Source organism: Mirounga leonina, unplaced genomic scaffold (assembly GCF_011800145.1).
Source record: "Mirounga leonina isolate KUSES-001 unplaced genomic scaffold, KU_Mleo_1.0 Mir_176, whole genome shotgun sequence".
In the NCBI taxonomy this organism is placed as follows: domain Eukaryota; kingdom Metazoa; phylum Chordata; class Mammalia; order Carnivora; family Phocidae; genus Mirounga; species Mirounga leonina.
This window is the reverse complement of record NW_023270454.1, coordinates 27,024,394-27,044,656: the sequence shown is the minus strand read 5'-3', so window position 1 is coordinate 27,044,656 and position 20,263 is coordinate 27,024,394. Positions and strand designations below refer to the sequence as shown.

General features: G+C 34.7%; 1 protein-coding gene across 15 annotated transcripts in view; it reads left to right on the top strand.

Annotated features, from left to right (window-relative positions):
• Positions 1-20,263, top strand: part of RAPGEF2 (Rap guanine nucleotide exchange factor 2) — a 237,105-nt gene that overhangs the window by 201,439 nt on the left and 15,403 nt on the right. For all 15 annotated transcript variants that reach the window (XM_035022800.1, XM_035022807.1, XM_035022802.1 and 12 more), the window contains 11 exons: positions 498-634; positions 1,244-1,402; positions 7,286-7,438; positions 7,720-7,884; positions 10,663-10,770; positions 10,859-11,062; positions 11,161-11,269; positions 11,769-12,015; positions 15,907-16,064; positions 16,729-16,969; positions 18,889-19,272. In XM_035022800.1, coding sequence (XP_034878691.1) covers positions 498-634; positions 1,244-1,402; positions 7,286-7,438; positions 7,720-7,884; positions 10,663-10,770; positions 10,859-11,062; positions 11,161-11,269; positions 11,769-12,015; positions 15,907-16,064; positions 16,729-16,969; positions 18,889-19,272 — 2,065 coding nt within the window. The remainder of the gene's footprint in view (positions 1-497; positions 635-1,243; positions 1,403-7,285; positions 7,439-7,719; positions 7,885-10,662; positions 10,771-10,858; positions 11,063-11,160; positions 11,270-11,768; positions 12,016-15,906; positions 16,065-16,728; positions 16,970-18,888; positions 19,273-20,263) is intronic.

Sequence of the window (20,263 nt, the reverse complement as noted above, 5' to 3'; positions counted from 1 at the left end):
AATTAGCCTTAATAAGATCACAGCTCATTTTCAGTAGAAATTTCCCATTTGAAGTTTGTTAATTTCTTCATTCCCATTAGAATTTGAATTACAGTGTATACTATTGTTCCTAAATCAATAGGTAAATGTCACCATTTCCACAGTGACAATTCTTTGTGTATCTGCAAGAAATCCAACTTTTATACTAACAATACTTGAAGTAATTATATTTTCCAGTGGGCAGGTTTGTAGGACATTTAAAAAAAACCCTAGAGGGGCGCCTGGGTGGCTCAGTCGGTTGGGTGTCTGGCTCGGGTCATGGTCTCGGGGTCCTGGGATCGAGTCCCGCATCGGGCTCTCTGCTTGGTGGGAGGTCTGCTTCTCCCTCTCTCTGCCCCTGCTTGTGTTCCCTCTCTCACTCTCTCAAAAAACAAACAACACCAAAACCCTAGAGCATTCTTTTTGAATGCTTGCTTTTTAAAGAAGTTGTAATGTTTACGATATCTTTTGCCTTGCAGAACAACTCTTAGAATTTATGCACCAGTTGCCTGCTTTTGCCAATATGACCATGTCGGTGAGACGAGAGCTCTGTGCCGTGATGGTGTTTGCAGTGGTGGAAAGAGCTGGGACCATAGTGTTAAATGATGGTGAAGAGGTCAGTGAACATTGCCACCACTGGAAAAGTTTCTGTTTGAGGGTCTCTCAGTAACAGCAAAAAAACAAAAAATCAAATTTCATGTTTTCCTCTTAAAAAATAAGCAACAATTAATTTGAATAATTCAAGAATTGTGATATACTTATTATGTCAAAGTATTCCAAATCCATTTTTTATTATAATATTTTATATGATACTGATAGAAATACTTTGTATTAACTTTTCAGATTTTTGTAACTTTAAATGTTCATAATATGCCTTTGGTCAGAACAAAATGGTCTTATTGAGGCAATAGTGATCATTTGATATTGCTTACATATATTTTGGGGAGCAGAAGAGCTCTTTTTCCTTGTGTCATTTTAGAGAGGAATATCCAAGGTCAAATTAAAAGAGCAGAATGATGGGTACTTTGCTAGGCATGTGGAAAACACAGATACATGGCTGTGCTTTGCTTTATTCCTTGTTCTTTGAGTTTAGTAAACAGTTCATTTTACTTGGATTATTCCATCTTTAAAGTGAAAGATCTGCTAAATCATTTGTGGGGACCATTCTTGCATTTACAGCTGCATGACCATGATTTTCTGCCTTGTCTTCATTTTTTTGAATTAGCTGGATTCCTGGTCAGTGATTTTGAATGGTTCTGTGGAAGTAACTTATCCAGATGGAAAAGCAGAAATATTATGTATGGGGAATAGTTTTGGTGTCTCTCCTACCATGGACAAAGAATACATGAAAGGAGTAATGAGAACAAAAGTGGATGACTGCCAGGTATAAAATATCATTAAAAATGTATATTTTATGCTTAACACATATATGCTGTTGGGGTAAGATTTTTCTGCCTGTATAAATAGGTCATTTTTTAGAGTTATAAATAATATTTTAAGTTAGAACTATTACTTTTAGTGTTATCATGCCCCAGGAAATTAAAAATAAATCTTCCTTAAAGTTGTTTGGACTTGGGGCACCTGGCTGGCTCAGTCTGTAGAGCATGTGACTCTTGATCTTGGGTCAAGAGTTCAAGCCCTACATTGGACATAGAGCTTACTAAAAAAAAAAAAAAAAAAAAAAAAAGGTTGTTTGGACTCTGCATAACTAGGTGTTCTATAAGGTGTTCTATAAATATGTTCTATTAAAAGTGTTCTATAAATATGGTATTTTAAAATTTCCATTAATATTTTTATAATCTGTTCATCAAAAAATATAGAAGTAAAACATCCACTATGAAAGGAAATTATAAGTAGATTAATAAAGAGGATATGATACAGTTATGCAGTGTTTTTATTTAAATACATACAAGATAAGGAATTGCTAGTAAAAAAGTAATTACTAATTAAAAGAAAATACTTGGTAGCAAAAGAAAAATGTTAATGTTGATATTATGTTAATATTCATTATTTAAAAGCACTTAATAAAAGACTAGAGAAAATATGGAGACCAAATGTGAAGTTTAATTAGATTGATAACTGATAACCTCTATATTAGTAAGAGATAAATTTAAGATGCTTGTGTTACCAAGTTTTTAAAATTTATTTCTTTTCTTCTGAAAAAAGAAGTCTTTGAAAGATAAAATGTTTTAATATAAATAAACCCAAAGATTTGACTTAGACTAATTAATGTTAAGTGCTTATTGTATTTATTAGTCTGTAGTCTGAAATACATCTGAATATACTTTATTCTAAAAGAACATCATTGAATTTTTATAGTGTCTGATAAATGTAAAATAGTACCCATTTAAATTTTCATTTTGAGCTTTTTTTTTTTTTAAGATTTTATTTATTTATTTATTTGACAGAGACACAGCAAGAGAGGGAACACAAGCAGGGGGAGTGGGAGAGGGAGAAGCAGGCTTCCCGCTGAGCAGGGAGCCCAATGTGGGGCTCGATCCCAGGACCCTGGGATCATGACCTGAGCCGAAGGCAGACGCCCAACGACTGAGCCATCCAGGCGCCCCCATTTTGAGCATTTTACTTACCAAAAGAGAAAATGACCATAGCTATAAATAAAATGATCTTACCTAGAGAATCAAAATAATGTTGCCAAATAATTCCTTTCAGTAAGCACTGTAGAGAAAAAATAAATAGTGATGTTCATTGTTTTGAATAGTAATGCTGGAAGAACATTCTAAATATAGTCAACTCTCAATTATTTAGCATAATAGAAGAAAACAAAATGGTAGGTAAATCTTGAAGTCTTTATTTGGCTGGGAAATGTGTTTGTAAAAGCGATCATATGTGATTTTTCAGCCCTGGAACTGTACTCCCCAAAATAATAAAGCCATACTTAGTCCAAAACAAACTAGAAATTTGTTAAAGTTTTCCCCATTCTATTATCTCTTATCAGTTCCTCCCTGGGACATGTTGGCATTACTAGAGCGTTTTAGTCAGAGTCTCTGCCCTTAAAGGGCAAGTTAAAAAGTAACTTTATTCCTGAGAATTCATTGATTACATTACTGTGTCTTAATTGGCCAGCTCCTTTTGTTAGAAATTTGTAATCATGGAACTGAAATGATATTAGAGGCATAGAAATGTTTCAGAATAATTGATAAAAATGTTATATGACTGAGTATTACAGAGTGCTGCAATAATAATCACATGTACCAGATAACATTAAATACTTATCTGGGAGTTCTGGAAAAGGAAGAGGAAGTAGATGTCAAGGAAGAAAGTCTAATCTATTTACTGGATGAGGAATTGGTGGGAAACCCAATGTTAGCAAGGTAGACTCAAAAGAAAATTCTGATTAAGATACCTAGATTCCTATAGCTCCTGATACAAGGTTGCCAGATATACAAAGAAGGTCAAGGGTGAGGTATCTGCTGGAGAAAGTCTCTTTCTTCCTCTCCACTTCAGTCTAAGCCACTGTAAAAGGAACACGTTACATCAGGGGTTTCAAGAATCACTCTTGTACCTCCACTGACTCATCTGCTCAGGCCTGACATTCACTCCCTCAGCAGTAAAACAATGATGGAGAATGAAGTTAGACCCTTTAATGTAAATGCTTGTTTTGGTCTAGTAGTTTAGTGTATTTCTGTTAAAATGTCATACATCTCTCAGAAAGTACACATGTCAGATCATCCTCTTGTTAGGCGAAGTAAAGGAAACAATGAGAATTCAGCCATAAGATGGCCTCCATAAGTTTATATCATTCTCCTGAGCACACTATGGGCATTTAACAGTTATTGAATGAAATGAACAAAAATGGTGTTCTCTTTACCAAAAGCAACTTCACCTAGGACTGGCCTTAATTTTCTTACATTCCAATGTGTTCCGAAAATAAATATTGGGTAATGTGATATTGAGTTGAGCTCAGATTAAGCCTGAGTGGCTTACAGTGAGTGGATTAAATTTGACATTTATTTCTGTTTATTTGGAACCCAAGACATACTCAAAGTTGTATTTTGCTCTGGATCCCTCCTTTGTATGCTCCTCTTTCAGTTCTTTCCTTCCATTGTCTATTCTTCTTCCCCTGTTCGGTTTGAAGGACAAAGGCAGGGCTACATTTAGACACCCTATGGTACCCGGTGACTGGTAATGGTTTTCTGTTTCCCATATGTGCCTTTTTCTTTTCTCCTTCTCACTTCTATCCCTTTTTTCCTTTCCTCCTCTTCTACTCTCCTACTCTCCTTTTCTTTCTCCCTTTTTCCTTCTCCACTGCCTGTGTCTTAGGCCTGCCAGTGACACATCAGGCATTGCTTAGCCCTGTCCTACACCCTTCAATGGGAAATGAACACTTGGATACCTGTGTGAACAATTAGGTATGAATTTCCCTTACAGACCGCGAAGTGCCCCAGTTTAAATAGATCTAACCTCTTAAGGTAAACCTGTTAGACATACCTTTTTCAGAGACCATGGGAACTAATGACACTTTGAATTTAAGTAGTTTTGGAGAAATTTGCATGGATAAATTGAAAGTTGGCAATACTATATTATGGCTGAAGTTTAATTATATTTCATCCTTTTATCATCTATAATTTTTCTTCTACATATCAGTTGTGATGTCATGTGCCCCAAAACCAATCCTGCAATATGAACTGCCTTTGGCCTTTTATAAGCAAAATCTTGTTTGAATTTTTATTTTATATCATAATGCCAAGATCATATTTCACTTTCATGTGTTAACAGCTATCTGAAAGTATAAAAATACAATTATATACATAATTCACAATTTTTCATCTGGCTTCATCATACCAATTAAAATTATGTTTTACACATGAATTTCTTATTAGATCTACAAACTTCTTAAAGCAAAAATAAATCTAATAAAAATATAGATAAATGTTTTCATCTAAAATTTCTTTTTTAGGTATGTGTGGCCATATTAGAAATTCAGTTGGGTTTTATTTTCTTTTTGGATGGTACTTTTCAGTTTGGTACAGAGGAAGTGCCAAAAATGTCTCTCTAGGCATTAAGCATTTCAAATCAAGCTTATTCTCCTTAAATCCTTGGTCAAGATTAATTTTAGTATGTTTCTCTTCTAAAAGCATTTTTCTTTTCTCTGTTTACTTACTCCTTTTAACTCATAGATGTATTTCTTTTTTGGGAGATAGATGAGAAAATACAATATATAATTGTTTTCTCTGAAACTGAGTATAAGAAAGATCACCTAAAATTATTTGAAGGCATAGAGAGCAATTTTGGTGTCCTATAAAAAGACAGAAATAAACTATTTTTGAGACAAGGGACTAAGGACCACATATTTCAAAACATACACACACCTGTAGTCAGTGTTACAGAAATGGGTTTTGTTTTTAAGGTTTTTTAAAAAATTAAACTATATGTAATTACAAAAAAAATTCTGATTGAAAAATTAATGAGATTCTATCAACCAGCTCTGGAAGAAACTTAGTATTGTAATACGCTGTTGCTCAAGTATGAAGCACTGCTATTTCTTTTAAAAAACTTTACTGATTGTACAGAAAGTATGGAAAATATAGAAAAGTATTTTAAATAAAATGAGTCACTGGTAATTGGCATTGTTCAGAAACAGTAATTATTAACCCTGTTATATTTCATTCGAAGATTTTGATGTGCATGTATAATTTTTTTTTAATTAACAAGGGTGTAACTGAGACACTGGGCAAATTAGCAGGCTGTTGGTACAGCTGTTTGTTCATCTGTACAATGGGGATAATAGTAGTACCTTCTTTATGGGATGATTAGGAGGATAAATTGAGAAAGTTACTATAAGGCTACCACAAAATGATGATGATCATCCTGTTGTCTTCATTATAGTTAAGTACATTTGGTTTTGCATCTTTAAAAAAAATTAATGTGCTATCATGAACATTAAGTCAAAACTGTAAATGTTCCATGAAAATATGATTTTTGAATGGCTGTGTCATATTTTATCTTCTGTATGCTGTAATTTAACCATCCCCTTTTTTTCATCTTTTCACATTAAAGGAGAAAAAGAAATGTCCATGCTTTTTTCATTTGCAAAATGAGAATAAATTCTTCAAAATTCGGAGAAGACAACGATTCTTTCTTACTTTAGAATCTCTTATCTCCTCCTCACTGGCTTCTGCTTATTTTGTGCAATAAGTGATTTGTATAATTCATTCTTCACTTTCTTTTAAAAATTACTAAGAAACATAATTTAATAGTTTGCCCTAAGCCCTGATATTTTTTATATTTGGGGTGATGGAGGAGTAATGGCTTGATGTGCATATTATTTTTAACTTTTTGTTTAAGAGCAAGGATTACCCTTAATACTAGTTACAAGGAATAATGGCTTGAGTCAACAAGTAGGTGGCTTGTTTTGTGGACCTTTTTTGCATAAACTTTCTAAACTGATTTCTTAATATAAATAGCAAATTTATAATATCTATTTCAGGGGTATCTTTAAATTTTGATCTTTTTTTTAAATTATGTTATATTAGTCACCATACATTACAGCATTAGTTTTTGATGTAGTGTTCCATGATTCATTGTTTGCATATAACACCTGGTGCTCCATTCAATACGTGTCCTCCTTAATACCCATCACCAGGCTAACCCATCCCCCCACCCCCCTCCCCTCTAGAACCCTCAGTTTCTCAGAGTCTGTAGTCTCTCATGTTTCATCTCCCCCTCCGATTTCCCTGCCTTCGTTCTTCCCCTCCTGCTATCTTTTTTTTTTTTTTTTTTTTAAACATATAATGTATTATTTGTTTCAGAGGTACAGGTCTGTGATTCAACAGTCTTACACAGTTCACAGCACTCACCATAGCACATATATTGGGGAGGGTATGAATTTTGATCTTTTATTAAAACCATCTTTATTTTAAAATTGTTGCTTTTAAAATCTTTTCTAACTTGTGAAACCCACTAAATGGTAGTTATGTTTTTAAATTTATCCTCCTAAGATTCCACCATCAAAGAAGAGGCATGAAGGAAGGACTCTTCTTATTTTGTCTTCTGATTTTTAAAATTGTTAGGATTTTTAATATAAACTACATATAAATATGCTAAAAATGAAACTTGATTTGACCAAGGAAGAAATACATTAAAAAGTAGGGAAGTCTGATTAAGGTTCATTACTGCATTCATTTAGAGAGTATGGGAAAGACATGGAAAAATGTCAGTGTTAAATAATTAAAACACTGAATTATTAGTACTGCTAGGTCTCTTGCAAGCACTTCATCAGTAACATGTGACTTACATTTTATTCCAGTTTGTCTGTATAGCCCAGCAAGATTACTGCCGTATTCTGAACCAAGTAGAAAAGAACATGCAAAAAGTTGAGGAGGAAGGAGAAATTGTTATGGTAAAAGAACACCGAGAACTTGATAGAACCGGAACAAGAAAGGGGCACATCGTCATCAAGGTAAGACAGACGTGCCTCTATCTTCTGGGAAGGATTTTTTGGTAGTATCAGTTAGTTATGACAACTTAAGATTCTGCCCGCCACATTTTTGTGTATAATTTCTCTGAAAAGTTATCAGTTGTTAAGAAAAATCTGTATACTGCCTGATGAACAGCAGTTTTATAAATTATTATATATATATATATTACTACCCAGTTCATCTTATATTGAAAATTTGGAATTAAGGTACCATATAGATGATATTTATGCAGGATAGTGATTAAACCTTTTATTTGTTACAGGGCACCTCAGAAAGATTAACAATGCATTTGGTAGAGGAGCATTCGGTGGTGGATCCAACATTCATAGAGGACTTCCTGTTGACCTATAGGACTTTTCTTTCTAGCCCAATGGAAGTGGGCAAAAAGTTATTGGAGTGGTTTAATGACCCGAGCCTCAGGGATAAGGTTGGAAAATATATTCTAGTTTGGCTTTTAAATGTGAAATATTCAGATATAAACTTAAAGATACTTTAATATTTGTCACACCAGTTATGTTCACATTATTTTAATGGAATAAGAGAATGTACTTTCTAACCCCCCAAAATGATGCAACTGCCCCCAGACTCCTGAGTTCCATTGGAATCTGCATTCTCTACTTGGGCAAATGGTCAGTGTATGTCAGATAAAGTTACAGTTTTTAAATTGGCACCAGAGCAGCATTTTATTGTAAGCATTGCTGGTCGGTAGGCCCCAGTAATATAATTCTAAACAGACTCCTTTAGCAGCTCTTGCGAGCTCTGTCAAGGCCAGATTGGATGATAAACTCTGCATACTCTTGTGAGGTGTGAGTTAATCATAGCCTGTACTCAGTTTCTCCTTTCCATGGGACAGTCTGATTTACATGAGACTTCCCAAGACTTGGGAAGACAGGTAGGGAGATCCAGAATAGGAGACTGACAGTGAAAAGTCCCCAAGTTCTCCTGCTCGTCCTACCACTAACTAGCTCTGTGGCCTTAGAGAAATTATTTGGACAGCGATGCTTTTCATTTCATATTCTGAGAGTCATAAGCCTAGAAGAGCTGAGCCAAACTCTCCAGCTGTCAAAACTTAGTTTTGAGTATTAACTCTGCCATGTATGTACTTTATGTGTCATCTGACCCCTCCTCACAATCACTTACTTGTAAAATGAATAATCATCAGCCTTTTGGGATTATTGTGAATGTGAATAATAGAAGTAAAGTTCTTTTTGTAATGCCTGACTCAATTCACTTAGTATATCTTAACACATAATACATCTTAAAAGTTGTTTGTTGGTGGTGGAAGTTGGTAGTATTCAACTTATGATTTATGAATCTCAGTTTTCTAACCTGTAATAAGCCAGTAAGACTTTTAAGTTGGCTTCTTGGCTGCAAAATTTTAATTTTATGAAAAGGTTATGTGTTTGATATAGTTTCAAGGGAGATAATCTTCTGGGTTTCCGAAACTTGAAAAATGGACAGTAGTGATTGTAAATGACCAAAAATTAATATAAATATCAAAACTTGACTCCTAAGTGTATATTAACTATAAATAGTATTTTAACTATAGTTAGAAATTAACTATATACCAGGGTGCCTGCCTGGTTCAGTCAGAAGAGCATGCGACTCTTGATCTTGGGGTTGGTTGTAAGTTCAAGCCTCACGTTGTGTGTAGAGATTACTTAAAAATAACATCTTTAAAAAAAAATTAACTAGGGGCACCCGGGTGGCTCAGTCAGTTAAGTTTCTGCCTTTGGCTCAGGTCATGATCCCAGGGTGCTGGGATCGAGCCCCGTATTGGGCTCCCTGCTCGCGGGGAGTCTGCTTCTCTGCCCGCCCCCCAACTCGTGCCCTCTCTCTCTCTTAAATAAATAAAATCTTTAAAAAAAATTAACTATATACTGTCACCTTTGTTTCTCTACTGCTAGAAGAATACCGTGCTTAATTTTCTCTTTAATTAAAAGGTTAGATAGTTTGATTAGAGGTTAAGATGTTTGAAAACAATTCTATGGAAAATTGCTTTTATGTTGTTATTTAAAATTTAGAAAACTAAACTCATAAGTAAAACAAATACTTTTATATTTATTTATTTTTAATTTTATTTTATTGTGTTATGTTAATTACCATACATTACATCATTAGTTTTTGATGTAGTGTTCCATGATTCATTGTTTCGTGTAACACCCAGTGCTCCATTCAATACGTGCCCTCTTTAATACCCATCACCAGCAAATACTTTTATATTTAAAGTCACAGTTATACTCACTTCATTTAGTAAAAAAAAAATTTTTTTTAGAGAGAGTGCACCAGTGGGGAGCAGAGGAGGAGGGGAGGGAGAGAGAGAATCTTAAGCAGGCTCCATGCCCAGCACTGAGCCCAATGCAGGGCTTGATCTCATGATCCCCTGAGATCATGATCTGAGCCAAAATCAAGAGTCAGGCACTTAACCAACTGAGCCACCCAGGCATCCCCATTTAGTAAAATTCTGTTGAGAATTCACTCTATGCCAGGCTTTGTAATAAGTCTTAAGGATGTCCTTCGAACATAACAGATGAAGCTGTCCAGGTGGAACTTAGAGTCTAATGAAAGTCACACACTTCTTGCTGAGTAAAACACAAATATTCTCTAACTATGTGTCTGTATAAAGGAGGTACAGAGCTCTGTGAAAACAAGTGTGCAGTGTAAGAAAGGCTACTCATTTTTCCTGAAGAATTGTAGCTATTAAAAGCCTCCTAAATCTTAATGTTAGCAAGTAAGATGTAACTCCCAGTAACTTTCAGGCAGCTCCTTCCTTTTACAACTTGTTCCTTTGTAGATCTTTCTAGGCCTCATACTATTCATTCCTTTTGTCTATTCTGCCCTCTGCCATTATTTTTTAGTTTCTGTCTTCTTTTGTCTTGTATTTATTTTGGTTTTATTATAGCTTTGTTTTTTTTTGTGACTGGCTTAAAATATGTTTTGAGAGTAGACAAGATACAAGTACCACCCTTCACAGATTCAAAACCTTTCTGGGCAAAACAACAAAAAGTCTATATTCATAATATATATATTTTCAGAAGGTCATTTTCTTATGAGTAAAATCCTTGCTGTGAGGAGTTTTATTGTTAGTTTATTGTCCCTTGTTATTAAGTAAATTGTTTGCTAGATATCTTTTTTGAAATGACTTTAATCGCACATTTTTAGCCCTGAAAAGAAGAAAACCTATTGAAAACAATTGCTTTTTCAGGTTACACGGGTAGTATTATTGTGGGTGAATAATCACTTCAATGACTTTGAAGGAGATCCTGCAATGACTAGATTTCTAGAAGAATTTGAAAATAACCTGGAAAGAGAGGTAATATTTGTGATTTAAAAAAAGTCATCAATTTTAAGTTCATTTAATTCAGCCTATTTTTGAAACCATTCTTTCTGACCTTTTATAGAAAATGGGTGGACATCTAAGGCTGTTAAATATTGCATGTGCAGCTAAAGCAAAAAGAAGATTGATGACGTTAACAAAACCATCCCGAGAAGCTCCTTTGCCTTTTCTCTTACTTGGTGGCTCAGAGAAGGGATTTGGAATTTTTGTTGACAGTGTGGATTCAGGTAGCAAAGCAACTGAAGCAGGCTTGAAACGAGGAGATCAGGTATGGTATTTCTAAGTCCAAACTTCAGGGTGAATACTGGTGACTTTTTTCTCCAATCAATTGGGATGCTGAAATAAATTTCATAATTTTATTTTTAGATATTAGAAGTAAATGGTCAAAACTTTGAAAATATTCAGCTGTCAAAAGCTATGGAAATCCTTAGAAATAACACACACTTATCGATCACTGTGAAAACCAATTTATTCGGTAAGTAGTTTTGCATACTTTCATTTTTCTGCTTTCAGTCTTTTTTTTTCCACATTTAGGTCTTAATCATGACAAAAGTCATTTTTATAAGTAATATTTCAAATATAAGAATCAAGATACAGTAAAATGCATATACATAGATATTATTTATGTAAGTATATATAGATATTAATTATGTAAGTATATAATTTGGCCTAATCAAAATCCGCTAACTTGAGGACCATAAAAATTATTTTTATTTATAAATGTCTTAAACATCCATTATGTTAAATACTTATAAATAGTCCTGTATTGTAACTTATTCTGAATGGAAGTGGTAGAGCAACATAACGAAGCAGATTCTTGGTGTCATTCATTCATTGGAGTAGTATTTTTCAATAGGATTATAGTTTTGATAGCTGAAGTGTCTACTTCTCACCTATTTCCGAGTTCTACAACTTGCTTTGAATTGCTTAGATTTCTTATAATGGGCGTTTTTTGGTGTTTCTTTCCATTTTAGTATTTAAAGAACTTCTAACAAGATTGTCAGAAGAGAAAAGAAATGGTGCCCCTCACCTTCCTAAAATTGGAGACATCAAAAAGGCCAGTCGCTACTCCATTCCAGATCTCGCTGTAGATGTAGAACAGGTGATAGGACTTGAAAAAGTAAATAAAAAAAGTAAAGCCAATACTGTTGGAGGAAGGAACAAGCTAAAAAAGATACTCGACAAGACTCGGATCAGTATCTTGCCACAGAAACCATATAAGTAAGTGTCTGTGTAAATTTTCTGTGCATTATTTTATTGTGTTAAAATGATATGCAAAGGTAGTGATATAATTAATGTTTACACATGAATCTAAAAAATGTTCTAAGCTTTTATAGCTGAGCTATCTTAGAAGCAATATTAAATAACCACGTTAATTTTAACTCATATATTCGCCACTTGTCCAACACAGGCTTCATTAGCACTTCCTCATTCGAACTTTTTTTTTTAATCATTTGAACTTAAAAAAATTAAGAATGTATGTTTGCTCCTGTTTCACCCATGGTTTGAAGTTATTTTTGCTACTTTTTCTTTGTTTCTGGATATCTTCTCTACCATCAGTATCTGCTTTTTGACAACCAAATCATTGCTTCTTCTAGTTGCTACTATTTATCCTTGCAATGCATTCTCCTTTTTCCTCCCTCTGTTTTCTGTTATTTAATTGTTGCCAAGACATCACCATCCAAGCACAGAACTCCTTTCCTTCTCTCAGTGGGTCCTTCTCTCAGTCAGAATGTCAGGTGTATTCTTGAATCTCTTCTTGGCTGCTTATTTATGCCAGGAGCTCAGACTGGACAAAGTTGTAGGTGTCACAGTTTTTAAGTCTTGTGTGTTTGTTTGCCTGTTTGCTTGGTTATTTCTTCATTTTAGCACCTTCTGAGTCTAGATATCTTATAAAACTCAATTACCATTAGCCAAAGTTTTTTTTTTTTTTAATGTTAAATAACCTGGATGTAATAGATAACCCGTGGGTGGCTCAGTTGGTTCAGCCTCCGACTGTTGATTTTTGGCTCAGGTTGTGGCCTCAAGGTCCTGGGATTGGCCATGTCTGGCTCCACACCCAGTGAGGAGTCTGCTTCTCTCCCTCTCTCTCTGCCCCTCCCCTTCCTTGTGCACGTGCTCACATGCACGTGCACTATCAAATCATAAATAAATAACATGGATCCACCAAATGCATTTATTTTATATTCCTTGAACTATAGTGATGTAAGAGAGAAGTTCAAAGCATGTAGGTTATTTTTCTTTCTTTAATAATATAATGGGTCTTCTAGAGGAACAGTAGATACAGACATTCAGAACTATATCAAACATTTCTTAAATTCCATTTCAGATAAAATTTTTATCCACAGGTTAGAGAGATATGGCCCAAAATATAGTATTGATGGGAGTGTCAAACATGTGTTGTCCCCACTGAACTATAAGGATTAGTGGGTTTGTATCAGCTAAAAAGACTTCTATAAGAGTCCTAAGGATAAGCAATGAGTATGATGGTTTTATTTATAGACTTGAGAGCATGTTTATATTGAGTAAGTTTCTAATAAGTAATGGATTAGGCCTGTTAACATTACAGAGAATAGGAATTGATTTTTAAAGTGACCATTTTAGATTTTAAAAAAAAAACTTATTTTTAAATGGGCAAAAAAATAAATTACTTAAATGTAGAATTATTAGCAGCACAATAACAAAAATATCCTGTAGTCATATTTGACCATGAGTTAAATATGAACCTTAAAAAAAAAGTTAAATAAAAGTCAGCATGACCCTGGCAAGTATTAATAGAAACGTGACATGTAAGAACTGGGAACACGAAAAAAAAAAAAAAAGAACTGGGATATAAGCCATCCACAGTACAGGATGTTGGCAAGGAACACAGTATGAGAATACTATGTATAATTTTGTCCTATGTGTATTCAAAAGCTGGAGAAGGGAAAAGAAGATAATAAGATGTGTTGATTTTGAAACACTGAGGAAACATCTTAATTTGTATTTAAGAACGTGTATGCCTCTTTTAAGTATTTTATTGTGAAAATTATTTGAAATAATTCATATATGTAAAGCAACTGAAATGAAAAAAATTATATTTAAAAGAAGGCTCAGTAAACTGTAGGATCTATTATATGGTGTGATAGTCTTGATTTAATTCTAGTTATTACTTAAACTTTGCTCTCCTAGAAATCAGCATGTTCACAAAGGTTTTTTTTTTTTTTTTAAACCACTAAATTAGTCAGTTAGACAAATCTTCTAGATATACTGTGGTTCCTTCCCCCACCAAACACTGTCAGTATTACAGCAGGTAAGATGCTGGATGATGGGCGTATTGGCAAGAATAGGCATCATGGTGTAATAACGGTGGGGGAAGAAGAGGATGAGGCAAGAGGATTATAGGACTCAGATCTGGTTATAAGGTAAGTAGAGAAAGACTGATGAATCCTGAGAAAAGAGGGAATAAGTCAACAAACTATAGAATCAACAAAGGCCGAAAAACAGTTTTAGTAACAGTGAGAGAGTTGGAGAGATCGAAAAATAAGAGAATGTGCTCAGAGAGGGACATTTCTGAATTAAGTCTTGAAATATAAAGTAGTTTCAATCCAAGAGTAGCCTCACGTCTGTGGATAAGAGAGATAGAGGCAAGAGTTAGATCTTCATTTTAGGTGTTAAAATGTTGCTGAGAAACATTTCTTAGGAAGGTAGCTCTAGTATTTTTAGCCATTTGTGGCAGTGGTGATCCAGTTGGCTATATCCTTGGCCTGAGTCCACAGTAGTAGTCTTATGTCATGGATTATATCTGAGATTTTTGGCAGAAAGGTTTATATGGATGAAAAATGAAATTTTACTAATGTGAAGGTCTTAATGTTTCACAGAACATTAATATTTCTCATCTTCATATGCATGCCTATATGTGCTTAAATTGAATTTTGTCATTCACTTACCTATGAATTTGGAAGAATTTACACTAATATCTTTAATTTTTATGTTGACTTTAAAAGAAAAATCTTATCCTTGCTTATTTAACTTTAGAATTTCCATTCTTTCCCCCCTCAAAATAAAGAATGCAGCTAGATTTTTTTTTTTTATCACAGCCACTAAAGATAGTAGGTACTATGATCAAGCTCTAATGTCTGAAAACCTAATTGATACTAAATGTTAAGTTTATTTATGACACCTTGGACACCCAACCTTAGTACAGTTTTCTTTCTCCTCGTTTTAAGGTATTTCTAGAAATTAGTTAGAACTATAAGCATTTGCTTATGATCTAGTTATTTTGTGTGTGTCCATGCTTATTATTTTAATTCTAATGTTTTGGAAACAGTTGACTCTTCAATTCTGGAAATTTTTATGTTATTAAATCACTTTTTAAGGATTGTCCACAGTAACAGACTTTTTACAAATGGAACTAATTTTGTAGCTATCAATAATAAGCAGTATTTCTCTGGGAACTTAAATGTCTAACTAGAAATTTTGAGTAGAGAATTAAAAGTGAGTCATTGGATTTCCATTGCCTCTTCTTTGATGCTAAGAAATATCACCATGCATCACTGCTTTTTTATGCTTTGTATAATTAAGAAACAGTGTCTGTGTCAGGGTTTCTTTACATTTGACTCCATAGAGATTTCATTTATTTCTCTGAAACATTGGAGGATGAAATTAGGACAGTTTAGATTTTTTTCCCCTCTGTTCATTTTACTGTTTTTTTCAGTTTTTAAAGATCAGATTATAAAATAATTTATCATTCTGATGCATAAATCATCAATTGAATGAGACTAAATGCACTCTTTTCGATGTGCTTTTTCTTAAATCTATTTCCAGGAGTAAATAGAGCTTATCTTCTCTTGAATATACTGATAAACTACTAGTATTTGTTATGCTCTGTCTAGTGAAGAAGACATAGATTTTGGAGTAAAATATGCTTAAGAAACAGCAAGATAAGTTGAGTTAGATACACTTAAGCAGTACTTGCTATTGCTGTTTTCAACCAAATTTATTAATGGTACTTTTAAATTAACTGCAAGTCTTAGGAAATATGGTTTATTTATGGTTTGCGTCTATTACGTATGAGTTATAGCCTTTTTACTTGTGGATCATTGATTTTTCTAATTTTTCCTCTTTTTTCAGTGATATTGGGATTGGTCAGTCTCAAGACGACAGCATAGTGGGATTAAGGCAGACAAAGCACATCCCAACTGCGCTGCCTGTCAGTGGAACCTTGTCATCCAGCAATCCCGACTTGTTGCAGTCACATCATCGCATTTTAGACTTCAGTACTACTCCCGGTGAGCCCTGCCCATGCCGCTTTTGTTTTCTTGTAGTAATCTGTTTGCTTCTAACATAATGGTGATGCTCTATGCTCTTGGTTTGGCGTGGATTATGTCAAAAATGCTGAAAGTTAGAATGAACCTTAAATTTCAAGCAACTGGAATCAGTTCTTTTTTATTCTTCAGACTAATTTCATAGGCAAATCAATCTCTCTGAACTTGTTTTCTTTTTCATAAAATGAAGATAACACATACCATGCAGATTATTACTAGGTCATCTTAAATAGTGTAAAAGGAATATTTTAGGTTAGCTAAATGGGATTTTCAGTATAATAAAGAAAGATTTTAGATTTAAATTTTTCATTTTTTTGCTACCAACCTGACAATCTTTTTTTTTTTTTTTGGATGTGTTAACAACCTAACAATCTTAAGTGATGCGGTTGTGTACTGATACGTTTGCATTTGTCTGTGGATCAGGCGTTCGGTTATCTACAGGGAAAAATGTGTTCATGCAGCAAATCAATATGTTGACTGCTCAAATCTTTGAAGAAGGATTATGAGGGAGAGATGAAATTCGTTCAGCGTTATCTTTTCTCAGGAGGTTTTTCAGATTACTTCACTTAATGTTATTACCATATACTAAAATCCTTTCTACTTACATATGGCCTTTCTTTCCCCCCAGACTTGCCAGATCAAGTGTTACGGGTTTTTAAGGCTGACCAGCAAAGCCGATACATCATGATCAGTAAGGACACCACAGCAAAGGAAGTCGTCATTCAGGCCATCAGGGAGTTTGCTGTGACTGCCACCCCGGATCAGTATTCGTTGTGTGAGGTCTCCGTCACACCTGAGGGTGTCATCAAACAAAGACGACTTCCGGATCAGCTTTCCAAACTTGCTGATAGAATACAACTGAGTGGAAGGTATATGATATCTATTCTGTTGGATTTCTTTAACCCCTCTTCAAACCCACACCAAAGTCTAAGAAATGAACACTTTCAAAGGGTTTTTAAAATGAATTAAGTACCCCTGCAAACTAGAAAGAAGTATTTTCCCATTCTCTAAGAATTGCTGTATCAAAGTAAATGTACCCCATAGATTGTTGACCCTCATGAGGATCTCTTAGGAACCCTTTCCAAAGCAGGGCAGTGTGCTCTGAATGTTGTTACGGCCTGTCAGGGCACCGGCAGTCACTTCTTAGACTCGCCCTTGAGGACAGGCTCTCTTCTTGGATGTGTACATTCACAGACACATTTTTAAAGAATATTCTAGTGTCAGTTGCTCCTGCCTGCCTAACTTTTCTAGGAGCTTCATTTGTTTAGATGACGATATCTAGGACAACGTGGTTGGCCGATGCTGCCTGTGATCATGCATTACACTATGAAAAGTACCTCGCTCTAGAACTAAACTTGTAGTTGCTTTGGAGCTTGGTCTCCTGCTGTGTAACTGCTTATCTCACATATTACTGGCAAGAAAACGTTACTTCCCTTGATATATATCATTTGTATCCTCAAACCACAAATTAGTGAAAGTTGAAAAAGTGATTAAGTTTTGGCTCTCATTTAATGACCAGATTCTGCACTGATGGAATATTAAGTAGTTCCATAAATCACATATTTTTCCTTTCTTTCTTGCCAGATGGAGTGTTTTATTGTACTTGACTTTTCCATTATCTGTATCTAAACCTAATCTAATTCATTCAAAACTTCGTTTTTCTTGCTATCAACTGTAACTTCCATACTCTCCTTCACTCCTCCTTTATTTCCAACCCTGACACTAGCAGTTAGTGTTGTTTTAGGAGATCAGTTTTTCTCACGGTCATTTGAATGTACATTGATATGTCTGTATCCATGATGGAGTACTACAAATCTCCACTGAGGTGCAGATTCATGATTCACATTCAAGAAAATTATAGATGAATACATGTCATGGGCTTAATGAGTAATGAAAACTGGGAACATTAAATCTGTGAATGTGAAGGCCTCAAGTTATGTGTTTCCTGTCCTGGTTGCTTTGCCAGTTTGTCAGGACTCCCACTGTCTATTCTGTTTCTGTCTTTATGGAATTTGGCCTAGGAAAAGCATCTGTCTACAACCCCCCCCCCCAAAAAAAAAAAAACCACAGGGCAAACATCTGGATTCTATTTTCAACAAGTTGTTTACAGAGAGAAAGGAGTATTGATGAGTTCTCATCTCTGTCACTGATATTAACTACTCATTAATATTTGGGAGCCTCTGCTTCCTCATCTGGTAAGAATAATACCTGCCTCACTTGTAGGGTTTTTGTGAAAATCAGGTATTTAAAAGTTAAAAATCTGTATTAGGATTGTTGTACTCATAGTATCAAACAGAGGGGAATAGCTTATAGATTTCTTTGGTTTTTGAATAAATAGGTAAACTTGGATTAATCCAGTTTGGACCCATCAATAGTCACAGATTCTCTCTGTGAAAACAGAGTGATGACCTGTGTCTGATCTCTCCTGCTGCCTTCCTTAGAGCCTATTTTCTTATTTAAACTGAAATTTCAAATTTAGCTCTTTTCTGTCACTTTTAGCAAAAACAGATAAAATCATCTAGAAAGCAGGGAAGGGCAGGAGAAAAATGCATTACAACTGATACAGATGAAATAACATGTGATTCGTTAGCTTCCACCAGTGGCTTCTGGATAGGTGATTCTGTGAGCCGGTGACTCAGGCAGCAGCTGCATTCTCTGTCCTTATAGAGAAGAATTCCTCCATCCTTCAACTGAGCGTTCTTATAAATATTGTCTACAAAGCAGCATTATTCTTTCAAGTAATGTCATGAGACTACTGCTTAGGCTTTGAATTCTGTGTTTTGCATAGGTATTACTTGAAAAACAACATGGAGACAGAAACTCTTTGTTCAGATGAAGATGCTCAGGAGCTGTTGAGGGAGAGTCAAATTTCCCTCCTGCAGCTCAGTACTGTTGAAGTTGCCACACAGCTCTCCATGCGAAATTTTGAACTTTTCCGTAACATTGAACCGACTGAATATATAGATGATTTATTTAAACTCAAATCCAAAACCAGCTGTGCCAACCTGAAGAAATTTGAAGAAGTAATTAACCAAGAAACATTTTGGGTAGCATCTGAAATTCTGAGAGAGACAAACCAGCTAAAGAGGATGAAGATCATTAAGCATTTCATCAAGATAGCACTACACTGCAGGGAATGCAAGAATTTTAACTCAATGTTTGCAATCATCAGGTAAGAGAGCGTACTGGTCCTAAGATTCAATTCAGTTTGTAGATCAAAAATATATATCAATCCAGGAACACCATATAATTTGTGTAAGGGTAGCAGTTTTTAATTGAATCATATTGAATGATTCTTTTTCTCTGAATCCAATCGTTCTTAATTTAAAATCTCCTGTAAGCTACATGTAGAGCCCAGAAAAAGCTATATTCGCTACTTTTTTTTTTTTTTAGTTCTGTGAACTAAAAAAATGGACAAATTATTTGAATTTCTCTGAACATCAGTTTATTTCTCTGTAAAATAACAATGTCCCAGAGAGTAATTGAGTAGATTAAATGGTATTATGTATGTGGAGTTCTATCAGCTAGCACAAAGCAGGTGCCCAGTAAATGTTCATTTTCTTCCCTTTTAAAAGTGCTTATATTGAGGCTGGAAGAAAATATAAACCAAAACAATTAGCAAAATTGATAGTCATGGTGATATTAGTCATTTTCTGTCACTAGGAGTTTGAGCGTACTCTCATTTCTATTAGGACTTTCATTTTATTATTACAGGATAGCTGGCTAGTCTGTTTTATCAAATGCCCACTATGTGCCAAGTGCTTCTCTATGTGCAGAGACAAAGCTGCAAAACAAAATGCTACCCTCGTGATACATCACATTCTAGTTTTTTGTTCATAAAAAACAGACTAGAGGGCGCCTGGGTGGCTCAGTTGGTTAAGCGACTGCCTTCGGCTCAGGTCATGATCCTGGAGTCCCTGGATCGAGTCCCGCATCGGGCTCCCTGCTCGGCAGGGAGTCTGCTTCTCCCTCTGACCCTCCCCCGTCTCATGCTTCCTGTATCTCATTCTCTCTGTCTCAAATAAATAAATAAAATCTTTAAAAAAAAAAAAAAAAAAAAAAAACAGACTAGAAAGCTATAAAGGGAAGAAGAGTAATAACCCTTGGCCCTGACCCTGCTGCTATCTTCAATTCTCATTACCCAGAATTATTAATAGTTTCTT